This window comes from Mandrillus leucophaeus, unplaced genomic scaffold, assembly GCF_000951045.1.
Source record: "Mandrillus leucophaeus isolate KB7577 unplaced genomic scaffold, Mleu.le_1.0 Scaffold688, whole genome shotgun sequence".
In the NCBI taxonomy this organism is placed as follows: domain Eukaryota; kingdom Metazoa; phylum Chordata; class Mammalia; order Primates; family Cercopithecidae; genus Mandrillus; species Mandrillus leucophaeus.
The window spans coordinates 1,474,998-1,493,512 of NW_012107452.1; the positions used below are offsets into that span (position 1 = coordinate 1,474,998).

The 18,515-nt window shown below is 36.8% G+C and overlaps 1 protein-coding gene across 3 annotated transcripts in view; it reads right to left on the minus strand.

Annotated features, from left to right (window-relative positions):
* FNIP1 (folliculin interacting protein 1) overlaps positions 1 to 18,515 on the minus strand; it is a 166,854-nt gene that overhangs the window by 73,298 nt on the left and 75,041 nt on the right. For 2 of the 3 annotated variants that reach the window (XM_012002447.1, XM_012002449.1), the window contains 5 exons: positions 9,736 to 9,836; positions 9,412 to 9,486; positions 7,450 to 7,541; positions 1,490 to 1,573; positions 99 to 170 (listed from right to left, as the gene is read on the minus strand). In XM_012002447.1, coding sequence (XP_011857837.1) covers positions 99 to 170; positions 1,490 to 1,573; positions 7,450 to 7,541; positions 9,412 to 9,486; positions 9,736 to 9,836 — 424 coding nt within the window. The remainder of the gene's footprint in view (positions 1 to 98; positions 171 to 1,489; positions 1,574 to 7,449; positions 7,542 to 9,411; positions 9,487 to 9,735; positions 9,837 to 18,515) is intronic. The other variant, XM_012002448.1, reaches the window with a different exon arrangement.

Sequence of the window (18,515 nt, forward strand, 5' to 3'; positions counted from 1 at the left end):
TCAATATGAACAAATTTGATAATAAAGGGAGGGACAAAAAAGAAAATCAATGCCAACAGCAATCTCATAAAAAACTGAATACAAGAACCTGACATTACCAGACCGTGCTATGCCACTGTCTCTGTCCTCATTGAGCTCTCTTCCAGGCATGTCCATTGGGTTGCTGTGAACTATAAATAAAGATGAAACTGTCAGTTACAAAATATATTGCTATTCAGGTGGATGAACAGCTCCTTTTAAATAGCAAACAAAATCATGCTCATCTCATTGCATTCCCTTATTTTTTTCGATAGCATGACACCAACCCAACACCAAGAGCTATTACTCAGTTGAACAAGCTTTGAGAGCTCTGTGAAGATTTGATACACAGTATGAGAATCTAAAACATAATACCTAAAGAAGCAAGGAGTGACTAAAAGTCATATTTTAGAAGCATATTCAATGACAGATAATTACAATATACTATTAAATGAAAAAAAGCAAGCTACTGAACAGTATGAGCACTTGCTGGGACCAAGTGGTGGGTATATCATAGTTCACTGTACTGTTTCTGCCTATAACAATGTATGTTTCAAAATTCTCCATAATAAATTGAGAAATTTGTTTTGAGAAATTTGTTTGAATAGTATGATCCCAATTGTGTTTAAAAAACAAAAAAGCAGGTATTTCTGGCTGATAAAACAGCTAATACATATTTTTGCCTTTTAAAAATGTTTTCCAAGTTTTCTGTAAATATGTATTTGCTATATCTAATATTTATAAGGAAAGAAAATATTATTCAAAACAAGAAGGGCTAAATTGATACCAATTTGAGCACAATGAAGAGTAAATATGTTCACATTCTAATAATTTCCACTAAAAGGTTACAATGTTAGGTAATCTGCTAAAACGTGTGAAATAAGGTATATGATTAGAATCCTGGATATATACACATGAACACACTATACAATCATCAACTTGATTATGTAAGCAAATATAGTCATGTATGCTTTTTACAGAGCATTACAGTGGTGCTTGTTCATCTAAATCTTAGCTCCAAGAAAAATTGTTCTTATGGAATAGTGTAGATCAGAAATTTTACAATAATAACAAGATAGGATAATTTTCTGCAATTGGTGAACTATGGTACAAAAGCTACTCAGCCATGGAAACAAGACAGTGTCACATTAAAAATTCCAAGTGGTATCATAAGAAATAAAGTTCATACTAAGTTTTGGTTTCAGATTCTAAAGTTAAAATTATTATGCCACAAGAGAAATGGCAAACCAAAATTTCATAAAAATGTCAATTCTACTGATAACTCAGTGTCTGGAAACTTTAAGAACATGTTCAGTAGAAAGGAATTAAGTTCTTATACTTCCTAAAGCAATGTTTTCTTAACCACAACCTCACCAATTGCATTCATCTACTGTCTTGTTTCCACAGCTTAACTACAGAGTCTAGCCGTTGGGGCACACCAACTAGTCTACCCACACAGCACATCGCAAACCTGCAAAGAAAGAGGCGCTCCTGATCAGGCGGAGCGGACCCTGCTCAGAGAATGCCCGCCTGGGGCTGCAGAACTGTGAAAGACCTACATGGCAAAAACGTAAAATACACATGAAAGAGGACTGTTAGAGAAGCCACAATGCGTCAGGGAAAAAAGGTGAGCTAAGGCAGCACAAGAGCAGACCAACAAATATGGATGGAAACTTTTAAACTAAATAAGAATTCAAGCTGTCTTCCCATTTTTGAAACAGGATGATGTTTCTTTAGTCATGATTTATATCAAACAACAACTTCATGTATTTTTACTAATAAATCTATATGTAATAAAAACAAGCTTCTGCTATATAAAGTAAAAATTATTTTAAATGTTCAATCCTTTCTAATGTAAAACAGTATTTTTAAAGATTTGAAAAAGTATGATAATGTTATTTATCTAAACTGATATTTGCCAAATAAATTTATTTTTTTAAAGTTGTTTTAAGATTACAGTATGCGCCTACAACTGAAGTGAGGAGAAAACCACCTAAGCACTTGGCACACAGCATACAATAGGGTGCAAAACCAGCAAAGAGATCTTACTGACATTAAAAATTGGTTTTTCTAACCCAGTGACAAGTTACAAAGTAATGGAAGAAACCAAGGTTACTAAACCAGGAGTCAGTCACTGTGGAAGGAGGAACACAAATGACACTCATCCGGGACCGGACTCCCAGCTGTTCAAGAGAAGTAGCTGCCACATGCTTCATCAAGAAAAGGTTAATTGCAGTCTGAAGACCCAAGAAGGGCATTATGGCCTGAAAGCAAGCAGCTGGGTTACCTGTTAGCTATGCTTCATAAAAATAGTCTAAACAGCCATGAAGGACATTTATCTAGGATAGAATAGGGGGCTTTCTGTTTTAAAAAGCGACAATTACATTTTTCTTCTTTCCTTTTTTGAAACAGGATTTTGCTCTGTCATGTAGGCTGGAATGCAATGGCATAATCGTAGCTCACTGCAAGTTCTAACTCCTGAGCTACAGTGATCTTCCCTCCTCAACCCTCCCCATGAGCCAGGTGCATGTCACCAGGCCCAGCTAATTTTGAAAACCTTTTAGTAGAGACAAAGTCTTGCTACATTGCCCAAGTTGATCTCCAATTCCTGGGCTCAAGTGATCCTCCTGCTCTGGCCTCCTAAAGTGTTGAAATTACAGGCATGAGCCACTGTGTCCAGCCAACTGTAGTTTTCAAATTGCTAACAGATATTATTTTTCTGTAGCAATAACTTCTATAATTATAGCACATGTACAGCAATCCTTCATGTCTCAATGATCAGCTCTTTAACTCGTCCTAGCTTTCTTTCCCTAGTTACTTCAAAAATTATTTACTTCTTTAAACTCCTTCCCTACCTCTTCTTCTCAGCATAAAACTTTTGCTTCCTAGAGTATGCACATGCATATATGCACATACACACAGTAGAATTAACCAGATTGGAACCCTTTTTTTCCTATCATCCTGCTTCAAAACTTACTCTCTCACCCATCCTTGCCTCCTTCCTGCCTAAGCAGTCATGTTATTCAAGTCTTACAACGTGCTAGGGACTTATTAAAAAATCCTAAGTTCCTCCCTCCCTTTCAAAGTTAACTCTAAGTCAGCTAGGACCCCAATCCCCCATTCTTCTTCAAAAACCTCCTTCTATCAATTATTACTTCTAGTCTTTAATTTCATGCTCCTTGTAACTTCCTTTTTCTGTCAACACTTAAACATAGTCAAGTCTCTTCCACCACCCTCCATATATCTAATCCCACAGCAATTCAGCAGTTCTCAAAATGTCATCCAAGCACCCGTGGGGTCCCCGAAACTTTCAGGGGGTCTGTGAAGTTCTCCATTTTCCAACTACACATCTGTGTGAGACAGATTTTCTTGATACACTTCAATGAAAATAACATATCACAAAAGACTGAATACAGAGGCAGATATGAGAATTTAGCTGTATCCTCATCCCGAAATTAAGGAGACTTATAAAAATGTAAAACAATGCCACTCTTCTTACTAATTTTTTGGAAGCCTGTAATAACATGAAAGGGAGTATTAGTGTAATTTTTCAAGGATTTACTAAATATTCTTCAATTTTTTGTTGTAATTTCTAATAATTTATCGATAGTTGTAATCCACAGAAACAAAAGTTCTCTGCAGTCCTCGATAATTTCTACGTGTGTAAAGGGCTCCCAAAACCAAAAAGTTTGAGAATCACTGCTTGCATCTTGGACAAGTCCAAACTCTGAGTCATCCCAATTCTGATGTCTATTCTCCCCACTGAAACTGCTCATCTAGGCCACCAAAAGCCTTCCTGTTGCTTAATTTAGTACATATTCTCTTATATTACCTTATAGCAGTAACTGATGCTGATTATATTACACTGTAAACTTTTTTCCCATGTAACACACTCTCTGTATTTTTCCCCCTTAGTCTCTGTTTGTGTGCTTTTCTTCTCCTACCCTTTTTTTTTTTTTTTGAGACAGAGTCTCGCTCTGGCTGCAGTGCAGTGGCGTGATCTCGGCTCAACTGCAAGCTCCGCCTCCCAGGTTCACGCTATTCTCCTGCCTCAGCCTCCCAAGTAGCTGGGACTACAGGAGCCACCACGCCTGGCTAATTTTTTTGCATTTTTAGTAGAGACGGGGTTTCACCATGTTAGCCAGGATGGTGTTGATCTCCCAACCTCGTGATCCGCCCGCCTCAGCCTCCCAAAGTGCTGGGATTGCAGGCATGAGCCACCGTACCTGGCCTCGTACCCCTTCTTAAAGCCAGCATTCCCCAGGGTTCCATCTTCAACAATCTTTCCTTCTCATTCTTTACATTTCCTAGGTCATCCTCTATTCCCGTGCCTTCAATTATAATTTATGTCCTGATGATTCTCAAATCCACAGAATATACAGCTAACTGGTCAACTTCTATTATTTTTAAATTATTAAATACTCATCCATTTTTATGTTAAAGAGAATACCCTAAAATATACCTATCTAACTAGCTAACAACAATGGATTTCTTCACTTGGATATTCCGGTACTTCCAATTGAACATGCCTAAACCTAAAATCATCAATTCTGATTTCTTCTATACCCCTTAGTGAAGAGCACCCATATCCATGCAATTAAACAGCCAGCAAAGTGCCAAACTTGATTCTTCCTTTTGCCTCACCTCTTCTAATTAGCTAATCTGGTCCACTCTATGTCCCTTACTGAATTTCTCAACAACTATCCCCACTGACACTAATTTACTATAGGTACCACTATCTGTCATTTGGAGTACCATCAGTAGCCTTCTAATATGGGCCTTTTCTCAAGACCACTTGCTTACCTGAATCCATTCCTACTGCAGTTAGAATACTCTTCTACAGATACAAACGTAATTTGATTGTGTTTGTTATATTCCGAAAATTACTCTGTGGTGGCCTCGAGAATGTATCTCAAAGATCTCCAACTATAAAGAGTATGTTGATTAAGAACCCCTGATGAAATCCACTGGCACATTTGTGCAAGGACACATAGCTGATAGGCTGCTCCCAGCCAATGGTTGAACACAGTAGGTATACTAAGGCAGGCCCATTTTGGGGAGACATGGGACACTTCTGACAACCAACTTTGACTCAAATAATTCCCAGGGCCTTGCCAAACCTCCCTTGAACTGTATAGCTGGCTTGAGACACTTCCAGTCAACACTCTATCCCTCTCTCCTTCATTCATGGTCAGACTTACATCACAATTTGATGGGTCTCTCGGCCTTTCCCAGCATTTTCCTCATTTTCCTTTACACAGTCATTTCCCCTAACACAACTGTTGCATGTTTAACCCTGTCTTTGGCACCTGCTAAAAAAAACAGGTAAAGGACCCGAACCAACATATCTGCACTGGTGCCCAACTACACTAAACCAAGCATTAACTCTAAATTCCTCAGTGTGGCCTACAGTGTGTTTTGTGATCTACCTTTTGCTCCATTCTTTCTTTTTCATTTACTTTACCCCTACTCTGTGCTCCATACATACTGATTTATTCACATTCTTTCCATACTCTATGATCTTTTGCCCCTAGGTCTGTGTACATACTATTGCTTCTTCACAGAACATTTATTTCCCTAGTCATCTGGCTAATCCTTCAAGCTTAGGCCTCATGTCCTCAAGGAAGCCTTCCTTGACTCTCCAGGACTGAACTGAGTGCTTCTCCTTATTTTAATCACACCCTGCTCTTAACCCTAAGAATTTACCATAATATACTGTAATTGTTGTATTACTTTTCTGACTTCCACTAACTATAAATCCATTGAGGCAAGAACTGTGTCTGGTTCACCACTGTATCTTCAGGGCCTAACAGAGTGTTTGGCATATTACAGGTGCTCACCACATACTTATCAATTTATTGATTGATTGGAAATTGAAAGAAAGTAAGAAATAGTAGACATGCAAAAAAATCCTTGACTGACAATTAAAAGAGTGCAAATGTTGCTCATTATTTAAAGTCAATAGTATGTAAAATGGATTTTCTACTCTACATTAAAAGAGAGGACAAGTATATCTAACCTCTATAATATAATTTACCTTTATAAGTAATAATGGATTTGTGTTATTAAAATGAATTCCTTTTGGCTGGGGCACGGTGGCTCACACCTGTAATCCCAGGACTTTGGGAGGCTGAGGCGGGTGAATCACTTGCGGTCAGGAGTTCGAGAACATCCTGGCCAACACAGCAAAACCCTGTCTCTACCAAAAATACAAAAATTAGCTGGATGTGATGGCATGTGCCTGCAGTCCGTTACTTGGGAGGCTGAGGCAGGAGGATCGCTTGAACCCAGGAGACAGAAGTTGCAGTGAGCTAAGATCACACCACTGCACTCCAGCCTGGGTGACAGAGTGAGACTCCATCTCAAAAATCAAAAACAAACAAAAACTCATAATTACTTTCAACTTTCAACAAGTCCCTTGAGCTTTGAAAAGTATCACATTATAAAGAAAAAAGATTTCATTCTTTGTCACATTTTTCCTTTATTTAAAAAAATGAAGTAATCAAGCAAGTTAAGAAAAAGTAGAACTGGTTTTCTATAACACACACACATTATAAAGTATAAGCCTAACACTACGACTAGTGCACAGTAATAGGTGTTTTATAAGCGATTGCTCATTTGAATAAACACAAATTATAAAAAATAAATAGGATGTCATACAGTTCAAGTTGGAAGAAAAAACTGTTTTCTACTAATATATAACAAATATTTATTTAAATTAATTATGAATAAAAGTTCTTACTAAACAGAAAATGAGAGAAATATTAATACTATTCTAATTGCTATCCCATTCCCTTGGCTACTATACAGCTTTTTATGCACCAGAAATATCGTAATACAGCAGCAGTTCACTTGAGCTGTCTAGAAAAAATGACCAGAAATTTTAGAAAGTCTGTCACTTTAAAATGTAGTACTTAAATAACAACAATCAGCTAACCAAAGTACTAAATGAATTGTTATTCTAATAAATCTTTTAAGAAACATCAAATTTGAACATCTGCTCATCTCAATTACAGGTCACAAAAACAAGCATCATTTTAAAATGACTTTTATGGTTAGGGAAGACAGAAGGAAGACGATGTAGTAGTCTTCCTCAGCTGAAATAGCCAAAAGAACTACTAAGGGCTTTTCTTATCACTGACACCTTTCAAAAATGCTTCAAATTTAACAATGAAAAACAACGAAGACAAATTAGATATATCTAAAGTAGTCTCTTTATCAGATACAAAATAAATACTGTGTTCAAATATACGAAAAATATGTTTTCCAAATAAATGTTATACATACTGGCAATTTAAAAGGCTCTTCCACTTACAGTATTTGAAATTCTTTGTTATCATGACAGATCTGCATTATTAAGGAATAACTTCAAAAAACACTTGTTACACTGTTAATATTTTTTAAACTTATAAAATCAAAGGAACCATTTACCTATATTTCCAAGCAGTCCATTAATAACTGTGTTATTATCAGCCTTTAATGTATTGTTGTCCTGATTGATGAATTCAAGACTATCTTGTAGCCTATGGAGGGTGAGAAAAAAATTAATTCCAAATTCATTTTATGGTTTAAGGGCAATTTGTTGGACATCCTGATGAAATTTTAAGCACAAAAAGTTTCTTCCTATTAGCATTACAAATTAACTAACATAATCATTTAAATCAGAGGTTGGTAAACTATAGCCTAAGTGCCAGATCTAGTCTGCTGCCTCTTTTTGTAAATAAAGTTTTATTGGAACACAGCCATGCCCATTCATTTATAAACTGTGTATGAATGCTTTGATGCTGCACCAGTAGAGCTGAGAAACTATAACCCATTGTCTGGCTCACAAAGCCAAAAATATTTACTATCTGGATCTTTAAAGAAGAAGTTACTGAACCTGATTTAGATTACAAACAAGGTTTCCCCTCATATTTTAGACCTAAAAATATTTTCTAATTATCTGTTAGGGAGAGATGGAAGCTAGGAGGAAGAAGAGGAGAATAAATCATTAGGCAAATATCCAAAAACTATCTTTAGTCTAATATATTACAAATAACCTATATGACTTCTTTTAGTGACTCTTTCAGGATAACAAAAATAAAAGTGCTTTATGCTTTTAGTGCAAAATATCCTTTCTAGAGATTTTAGGAATCATCAGAACTTAGAAAAGGTGAAAAAACTCAGGTGATCATGGCTAACATCAGTGATTCCAACACGGAATCTTTAATTTCTGCTTTAGTAGGTCTCTAATTTCTACTTTTAAAAATCAGTATTTTTGGCTTCAAGATATTTTAAAGCATCCATAATATTTTAAAGGATACCTCCCACGGCCGGGCGTGATGGCTCACGCCAGTAATCCCAGCACTTTGGGAGGCTGAGGCGGGCGGATCATTTGAGGTCAGGAGTTCGAGACCAGCCTAGCCAACATAGTGAAACTCTGTCTCTACTAAAAATACAAAATTAGCTGGGCATGGTGGCCTGCACCTGTAGTCCCACCTACCCTGGAGGCTGAGTCAGGAGAATTGCTTGAACCTGAGAGGCAGAGGTTGCAGTGAGCTGAGATCGCACCACTGCACTCCAGCCTAGTGACACAGTGAGGCTCCGTCTCAAAAAAAAAAAAGAAAAAGACTACCTCCTACTTTCCTTCCAAAGAGTTACAGGTATTAGAAACTTAGCTAATAAAACTCTTCCAAACAGGTATTTTTAAGGCATTAACAACTGATGGGGGCTGTACAGAATTTCTGTAATCTGGAGTAGTTTCCTTGCTACCTTTGACCTTGGGTTATCCCCAGGGGCTCTGACTAGCCAAAGAGTCTTGCTCTGATATGGCACCTGCAAAATCTCTCTCTGGGGTCTTTCACTGCCTAACTTTAGCCCCAGTAATTTGCTAGGTTCTGGCACATGGCCCATGATCCTGAAACCAGGCCTGCCTTTGTTTCAGCTTCACTATTCCAATCTTTGCATTAATAGCTTGTAATACCCTGGTGGCTATCATTATATAGTGTATATATTATGTGTAATATCAATATGGCTGACCTAGGTCAGTCCTGTCTGTAGGGTTAATTTCATAGGGGATCTGAAAATTGAAGAGCACCAACCCTACAGATTGTGGTAACTCAGGAAACTCAGTGTGGTACCGGAAAACTGAAAATCAGCATGTTGACCTAAGACGGAAATCCATTCAACATTCTACTTCCAGATACTGCTTCTAGCAGTTCACAAAAACAGAAATCACATGTCCTGTTTCTCAACTAAACTCAATTGAGAGTGAAATCTGGCCTCCATGAACTTTTAAACTTAAGGAAAGATAGAAAATCTGAACTTGTGCTGCAGTGCTAAAAGCAGTTTGTTAGTTTTCATACTTTGTACATCTAAAGTAATACAATTCCCCCTGTATCCATAAGCACTTACGTATTGAGACTTCCACAAATACTGCTGCCAGTCCGAGCAGTAAACACTTTGCTGAGCATGAGCTGTGGAGGGGAACTATGAAGAAAAAGAGAAAGAGAGAGACCAAAACTAAAACACAATGGCCTTTTGGAGTTATTATAAATAAAAATGTGTAAGTCACAGAGGTTTCACAGCATAGTTGCCAATGGTAGCATTAAAACCATAGAACATTTTAAATGGAGTATGGCAAGCTCAATCTGAGTGAAGATCATATAAAATTCTCTCTAAAAAAAACCAAATACCTAAAAATGGACTTGTTAAAAAAAAAATCAGAAAATTTCTCACCGAATCTGATGAATTTTTAGGGTGGATCCTTTGTAGCTCATTGCTACTGAGCCAAACATCATCTCTCCAAGCATATTGGCATCAGAAGAGCATCGAGAACCCTAAACAATAACCACACATTAACAAACTGTGTTAATTAAAAGCTTATGACTATTTCATATATTTTTATTAAAATTCTTTTTATATAGTTATTCTACATTAATAATTGTAATTCTACACTGTATACGCTGTTCTGCAACTTGATTTTCTTCATTTTAAAATGTCTTCTTGATGTAATCATGTTGTTACACATAAATGTTTGACTAATTCCTTTTAAGAGTTGTACAATATTTTATTGTATGAAAATACCACCGTTTGTCAGATCAGTCCCCTTTATTCACGGGCATTTAGGTCACTTCCAGATTTTTGCTATTATCAATAATGCACAAGTAAGCATTCTTAACTACATCTTATGCATATGCAATGTTTCTCCAGGATAGATAATAAGTGAAATTCAAATAATATGCAGAATAATTTTTACTACTCCTGTTGTATAAAAGAAGCATCCATAAATAGGGCAATTTATATCTATTGTGTACTTCTGTAAAGACATATCTGCAATCTACAGTTTCAATACTATGCCTATGAAAATCCTAATAACATTTTTTACAAAACCAGAAAAACATATAAAAATTCATATGAAACCACAGAAGACCACAATGAGCCAAATCAACCTTGAAAAAGAACAAAGCTGGCAGGCATTACACTTCCTGATTTCAACTTATACTACAAAGCTACAGTAGTGAAAACAGTAATGTACTGACATTAAGACAGACATATAGACCAATGGAACAGAACAAAGAGACCAGAAATAAACCTACATGTATACAATCAACTGATCTTCAAGAAGTGTGCTAAGAATACACAATGCGGACAGGATAGTCTCTTCGACAAATGCTTTTGGGAAAACTGGATATCCACATGCAAAAGAATAAAACTGGTGTCCTATATCATGCACAAAATCAACTCAAAATGGATTAAACGCTTACACATATGACCTGAAACTGTAAAACTCCCAGAAGAAAATAGGAGAAAAGCTTGATGACATTGGTCTTAGCAATAATTTCACAGATATGACAGCCAAAGCACAGGTAACAAAAGCAAAAAAAGACAAGTGGGACTACATCAAACTAAAATGTTTCTGCACAGCAAAGAAAATAATCAAGAGAGCGAAAAGATAAAATATGGAATGGGAAAAAATACTTGCAAACCATGTATCTGATAAGGGATTCGGCTTCAAAATGTACCAGAAACCCCTACAACTCTATAGTAAAAACTAATAACGCAATTAAGGTCTTGAATAAACATTTCTCCAAAGAATTCATACAAATGACCAACTGATACAGGAGAAATGCTCAACATTTCTAATCAGAGAAATGTAAATCAAAACCCCAAAACCCGTCAGGTTGGCTATAATCAAAAAAGCAAAGACAACAAGTGGTGAGGATGTGGCAAAACCGGAGCCCTTGCACATTGTTGTAGGAATGCAAAATGGTACTGTACTTATGGAAAACAACATGGCAAGTCCTCCAAAAATTAAAAATAGAACTACCATGTGATCTAGCAATTCCACTTCTGGGCATTTTTCCAAAATAATTAAAATCAGGATCTCAAAGAGATGTTAGCACTCCTATGTTCATTACAGCACTATTCACAATAGCCAAGATGTGAAAATAACCCTAAATGTCCATTGACAGATGAAGAGATAAATGAAATATAATAAATACATAGAATGAAACACTATTCAGTTTTTAAAAAGAAGAAAATTCTGCAACATGCAACAACACAGATTAATCTTAAGGATGTTAGGCTAAATGAAATAAGCCAGTCACAAAAAGATAAATACTGCATGATAAGATAAATACTCCACTTATATGAGGTATTTAAAATAGCCAAATTTACAGAATCAAAGAGTAGAATGGTAGTTACCAGGGGCTGGGGCGAGGGGGAAATGTGGAGTTACCAGGGACTGGGGCGAGGGGGTAACTAATCAATGGCATTAAATTTCAAATAATCTGAATAAGCTCTAGAGATCTACAGTGTACATATAGACAACAATTCCTTGTACATTTAAAAATTTAAGAGGGTAGACCTCATGTTCTTACCACAGTTTTTTTTTTTTTTTTTTTTTTTAAGACTTCTTTGAGGCTGGGCACGGTGGCTCACGCTTGTAATCCCAGCATTTTGGGAGGCCGAGGCGAAAGGATCACAAGGTCAGGAGTTTGAGACCAGCCTGGCCAACATGGTGAAACCCTGTCTCTGCTAAAAATACAAGAAATTAGCTGGGCGTGGTGGTGCATGCATATAATCCCAGCTACTTGGGAGGCTGAGGCAGGAGAATTGCTTGAGCCCAGGAGGCAGAGGTTGTAGTGAGTGGAGATCGGGCCACTGCACTCCAGCCTGGGCGACAGAGCAAGACTTCCTCGAAACATTAGAATGTCTTGTTTCCAAAGAACCTCCTGATTAAAAAGTTATTCTCTTTCATTATTCTTTGTCTTCACAGGAGTCAGACAACAGTTAAAGATTGAACTTATCCGTTGGGTTACTATTTAGATATCGTGGCAAATATCACTATTTACCTACCAAGTATCTGTTCTCTACTTCTTCCTCATTTTTTGAAGCCCAGTTTGTTTTAGGGAACTAATGTGCACAACTGAAAAAAATTTCATTTCACAGGCTCACTTGAAGATAGGCGATTTAGAATAATTTTTATACTTAAAAGGTTAGTGTTATGGTTGAAGTAGCAATTTTCAGTACTCATTTACATGCATTTGACACAGGCCTGGTCCGTAAGATGTAAATGGAAGTCACTACAGATGGAGATGTCATATTATAACAACAAGGCAACAAGTACACATTAACTCCAAGTAGAAAGATAAGGGAACCATAGTCTCTGAGGGTATCTTGAAGCCCAGTATCATACCTAGATAGTACACTTTTAGGGTTATCATGTCAGGAACACAATCCCTAATTTGTTTAAGCCACTGGTTAGAGAGTGTCCCAATACCATCCTTTGATGCAATTATATAAAATAAAAAAATTAATGGTTTCTAAAATATTTAGGAAAATTCTAATAACCATAAAGTGAAGAGAATCCCCACTTTACAACTGGAGACCAGGATATACAGCTGCACACTGTTTTTCATTTTATCATGTGACTCTTTTACTCCTTTGTCTATTTACTACCTATCTTAAATTGTCCTATTATTAGGGTTAAGACAATCCCTATGTTTAAATATTTGTACCTTTCTTTAAAAAGACACCTTCAAGTAGCAACACATTTTTTTATACATGGCTATTTTTATATCAGTTTCATGTATGTTCATTTACATGGTTTTTTTTCCTTCTCAGAGCTATACTCTTAATTTTGGTCTAATAAGAGCACAAATATTATTATCATCATTATTATTATTATTATCATTATTATTTGAGATGGAGTCTTGCTCTTGTCTCCCAGGCTGGAGTGCAATGGCACGATCTCGGCTCACTGCAACCTCCGCCTCCCGGGTTTCAAGTAATTCTCCTGCCTCAGCTTCCAGAGTAGCTGGGACTACATGTGCACACCACCACACCGAGCTAATTTTTGTATTTTTAGTAGAGACGGGGTTTCACCATTTTGGCCAGGATGATAACGATCTCTTGACCTTGTGATCCGCCCACCTTGACCTCCCAAAGTGCTGGGATTATAGGCATGAGCCACCGTGCCTGGCCCACAAAGTTAATTTTTAAGAAAAAAGTCATTTCTGTCATACCTAGGTTACTAATATAGAAAGCAACTAATTTATTCTTGAGATTTGGTTAAGATCAAATTTTTATTTTAAGACACAGAGGCTTGGGTACTGAGAACAACATTTCAGAAATGGAGTTGAACAATTTTTTTAATGATAAAATAGCTTTTTTAAAAAAACTCAATGCCAGTATTACTTGGCAACCTAAATTACTTCTGGCTAATGACAGACATGGCAGTCTTCCCTTACAAGCTCCATAATGTGTCTAACTACATTGTTATTTTGACTGAAATTATTATTTCTTGTATTAAGCAAGCTATACAAATTTAAATACCAAGGCATTTATAGATTTAACTATTACGCAAATAAAATAATCCCCAGAAAGCAAAATACAGTAAAAATATTAATACATTGCTATGTAAATTTTATGATACCATATAGTTTACTATTAAGGTTCTATTTGTCTGTTCTAACATATATTAAATAGTTACCATGAATGTGACTGGCAAGCTATGTATTTTAATGCGACATAATCTACAATGAAACTTATAATTAAAAGGATGCTATTATCATTATTGTCTTTTTAAAAATGCCTTATTTAAAAGGTCTATTCTAAGTACTCATTCCTGAAAGCTAATAATCTGTTAAACACTGTGTAACTCAAAGAATATGTTCCACTTACCTGAAATTATATACATTTTAAAAAAATTATTATTATGCTTCTTAGTTCTGGGATACATGTGCAGAATGTGCAGGTTTGTTAAATAGGTATACATGTGCCATGGTGGTTTGCTGCACCCATCAACCTGTCATCTACATTAGGTATTTTTCCTAATGCTACTCCTCCCCTAGCCCCCCATCCCCCAACAGGCCCCAGTGTGTGATGTTCCCCTCCCTGTGTCCATGTGCTTTCATTGTTCAACTCCTACTTATGAGCGAGAACATGCGGTGTTGGTTTTCTGTTCTTGTGTTAGTTTGCTGAAAATGATGGTTTCCAGCTTCATCCACATTCCTGCAAAGGACATGAACTCATCCCTTTTTATGGCTGCACAGTATTCCATAGTGTATATGTGCCACATATTCTTTATCCAGTCTATCACTGATGGACATTTGGGTTGGTTCCAAGTCTTTGCTATTGTAAATAGTGCTGCAATAAACATACATATCCATGTGTCTCTATACTAGAATGATTTACAATCCTTTGGGTATATACCCAGTAATGGGACTGCTGGGTCAAATGGTATTTCTGGATCTAGATCCTTGAAGAATTGCCACACTGTCTTCCATAATGGTTGAACTAATTTACACTCCCAACAGTGTAAAAGTGTTCCTATTTCTCCACATCCTCTCCAGCATCTGTTGTTTCCTGCCTTTTTAATGATTGCTATTCTATCTGACATGAGATGCTTATCTCATTATGGTTTTGATTTGCATTTCTCTAATGGCCAGTGATAATGAGCTTTTTTTCATGTTTGTTGGCTGCATATAAATGTCTTCTTTTGAGAAGTGTCCATTTGTATCCTTCATCCACTTTTTGATGGCGTTGTTTGTTTCCTGTAAATTTGTTTAAGTTCCTTGTAGATTCTGGATATTAGCCCTTTGTCAGATGGATAGATTGCAAAACTTTTCTCCCATTCTGCAGGTTGCCTGTTGACTCTGATGATACTTTCTTTTGCTGTGCAAAAGCTCTTTAATTAGATCTCATTTGTTAATTTTGGCATTTGTTGCCATTGCTTTTGGTGTTTTAGTCATAGTCTTTGCCCATGCCTATGTCCTGAATGGTATTGCCTAGGTTTTCTTCTAGGGTTTTTATGGTTTTAGGTCTTACATTTAAGTCTTTAATCCATCTTGAGTTAATTTTTGTATATAAGGTGTAAGGAAGGGATCCAGTTTCAGTTTTCTGCATATGGCTAGTAAGTTTTCCCCAACACCATTTATTAAATAGGGAATCCTCTCCCCATTGCTTTTTTTTGTCAGGTTTGCCGAAGATCAGATGGTTGTTGATGTGTGGCGTTATTTCTGAGGCCTCCGTTCTGTTCCATTGATCTATGTATCTATTTTGGTATCAGTACAATGCTGTTTTGGTTACTCTAGCCTTGTAGTACAGTTTGAAGTCAGGTAGCGTGATGCCTCCAGCTTTGTTCTTTTTGCTTAGGATTTTCTTGGCTATACAGGCTCTTTCTTGGTTCCATATGAAATTTAAAGTAGATTTTCTAACTCTGTGAAGAAAGTCAATGGTAGATTGATGGGGACAGCATTGAATCTATGAATTACTATAGGCATGATGGCCATTTTCACGATACTGATTCTTCCTATCCATAAGCAAGAAATGTTTTTCCATTTGTTTGTATCCTCTCTTTTTCCTTGAGCAGTGGTTTGTAGTTCTCCTTGAAGAGGTCCTTCACATCCCTTGTAAGTTGGATTCCTAGGTATTTTATTCTCTTTGTAGCAATTGTGAACGGGAGTTAACTCATGATTTGGCTCTCTGTTTATCTATTATTGGTGTATAGGAATGCTTGTGATTTTTGCACACTGATTTTGTATCCTGAGACTTTACTGAAGTTGCTTAAGAGCTTAAGGAGATTTTGGGCTGAGACGATGGGGTTTTCTGAATATACAATCATATCATCTGCAAACAGGGACAATTTGACTTCCTCTCTTCCTATTTGAATACGCTTTATTTCTTTCTCTTGCCTGATTGCCCTGGCCAGAATTTCCAATACTATGTTGAATAGGAGTGGTGAGAAAGGGCATCCTTATCTTGTGCTGGTTTTCAGAGGGAATGCTTCCAGCGTTTGCCCATTCGGGATGATGCTGGCTATGGGTTTGTCATAAATAGGCACTGATGGAACGTATTTTGAGATACGCTCCATCAATACCTAGTTTATTGAGAGTTTTTAGCATGATGGGTGTTGAATTTTATCGAAGGCCTTTTCTGCATCTATTGAGATAATCATGTGATTTCTGTCATTGGTTCTGTTCATGTGATGGATTACGTTTACTGATTTGCATACGTTGAACCAGCCTTGCACCCCAAGGATGAAGCCAACTTGATTGTGGTGGATAGGCTTTTTGATGTGCTGCTGGATTCGGTTTGCCAGTATTTTATTGGGGATTTTCCCATTGATGTTCATCAGGATACTCACCTGAAATTTTCTTTTTCTGTTGCATCTCTGCCAGGTTTTGGTATCAGGATGATGCTGGTCTCATAAAATTAGTTATGGAGGATTTCCTCTTTTTCTATTGATTGGAATAGTTTCAGAAGGAATGGTACCAGCTCTAGCTCCTCTTTGTACCTCTGATAGAATTCGGCTATGAATTCATCTGGTTCTGGACCTTTTTTGCTTGGTAGGCTATTAATTACTGCCTCAATTTCAGAACTTGCTATTGGTCTATTCAGGGATTTGACTTCTTCCTGGTTTAGTCTGGGGAGGGTGTATGTGTCCAGGAATTTATCCATTTCTTCTAGATTTTCTAGTTTATTTGCGTAAAGGTGTTTATTGTATTCTATGATGGAAGTTTGTATTTCTGTGGGATCAGTGGTGATATCCCCTTTATCATTTCTTATTGTGTCTATTTGATTCTTCTCTCTTTTCCTCTTTATTAGTCTGGCTAGCGGTCTATCTATGTTGTTAATCTTTTCAAACAACCAGCTCCTAGATTCATTGATTTTTTAAAGGGTTTTTCCTGTCCCATCTCCTTCAGTTCTGCTCTGATCTTAGTTATTTCCTGTCTTCTGCTAGCTTTTGAATTTGCTTTTTCTTCTCTAGTTCTTTTAATTATGATGTTAGGGTGTCAATTTTTGATCTTTCCCACTTTCTCCTGTGGGCATTTAGTGGTATAGATTTCCCTCTAAACACTGCTTTAGCTGAGTCCCAGAGATTCTGGAACGGTGTGTCTTTGTTCAAACTTATTTATTTCTGACTTCAGTTTGTTATTTACTCAGTAGTCATTCAGGAGCAGGCTGTTCAGTTTCTAAGCAGTTGTGCGGTTGAGTGAGTTTCTTAATCCTGAGATCTAATTTGATTGCACTGTGGTCTGAGAGACTGTTATGATTTCCGTTCTTTTGCGTTCGCTGACGGGTGTTTTACTGCCAATTATGTGGTCAATTTTAGAATAAGTGTGATGTGTTGCTGAGAAGAATGTATATTCTGTTGATTTGGGGTGGAGAGTTCTGTAGATGTCTATTAGGTCCACTTGGTCCAGAGCTGAGTTCAAGTCCTGAACATCCTTGTTAATTTTCTGTCTTGTTGATCTGTCCAATATTGACAGTCAGATATTAAAGTCTCCCACTATTATTGTGTGGGAGTCTCAGTTTCTTTGTAGGTCTCTAAGAACTTGCTTTATGAATCTGGGTGCTCTTGTATTGGATGCATATATATTTACAACAGTTAGCTCTTCTTGTTGCACTGATCCCTATTGTTGCATTGATCCCTTTAACATTATGTAATGCCCTTGTCTTTTTTTTTTTAATCTTTGCTGGTTTAAAGTCTGTTTTGTCAGAGACTAGGATTGCAACCCCTGCTTTTTTGTGTTTTTTTTTTTTTTTTTTTGCTTTCCATTTGCTTGGTAAATATTTCTCTTTCCTTTTATTTTGAGCCTATATGTGTCTTTGCACATGAGATGGGTCTCCTGAATACAGCATACTGATGTGTCTTGACTCGTTATCCAATTTGCCAGTCTGTGTCTTTTAATGGGGGCATTTAGTCCATTTATATTTAAGGTTAATATAGTTATGTGTGAATTTGATCCTGTCATTATGATGCATTGTTGATGCCGTTTCTTCTTAGTGTCAAGTGTTACAATTTCATATGTTTTTGCAGTGGCTGGTACTGTTTTTTCCTTTCCATATTTAGCACTTCCTTCAGGAAGCAGGCCTTAGGTGGTGACAAAATCTCTCAGCATTTGCTCATCTGGAAAGGATTTTATTTCTCCTTCGCTTATGAAGCTTAGTTTGGCTGGATATGAAATTCTGGGTTTAAAATTCTTTTCTTTAAGAATGTTGAATATTGG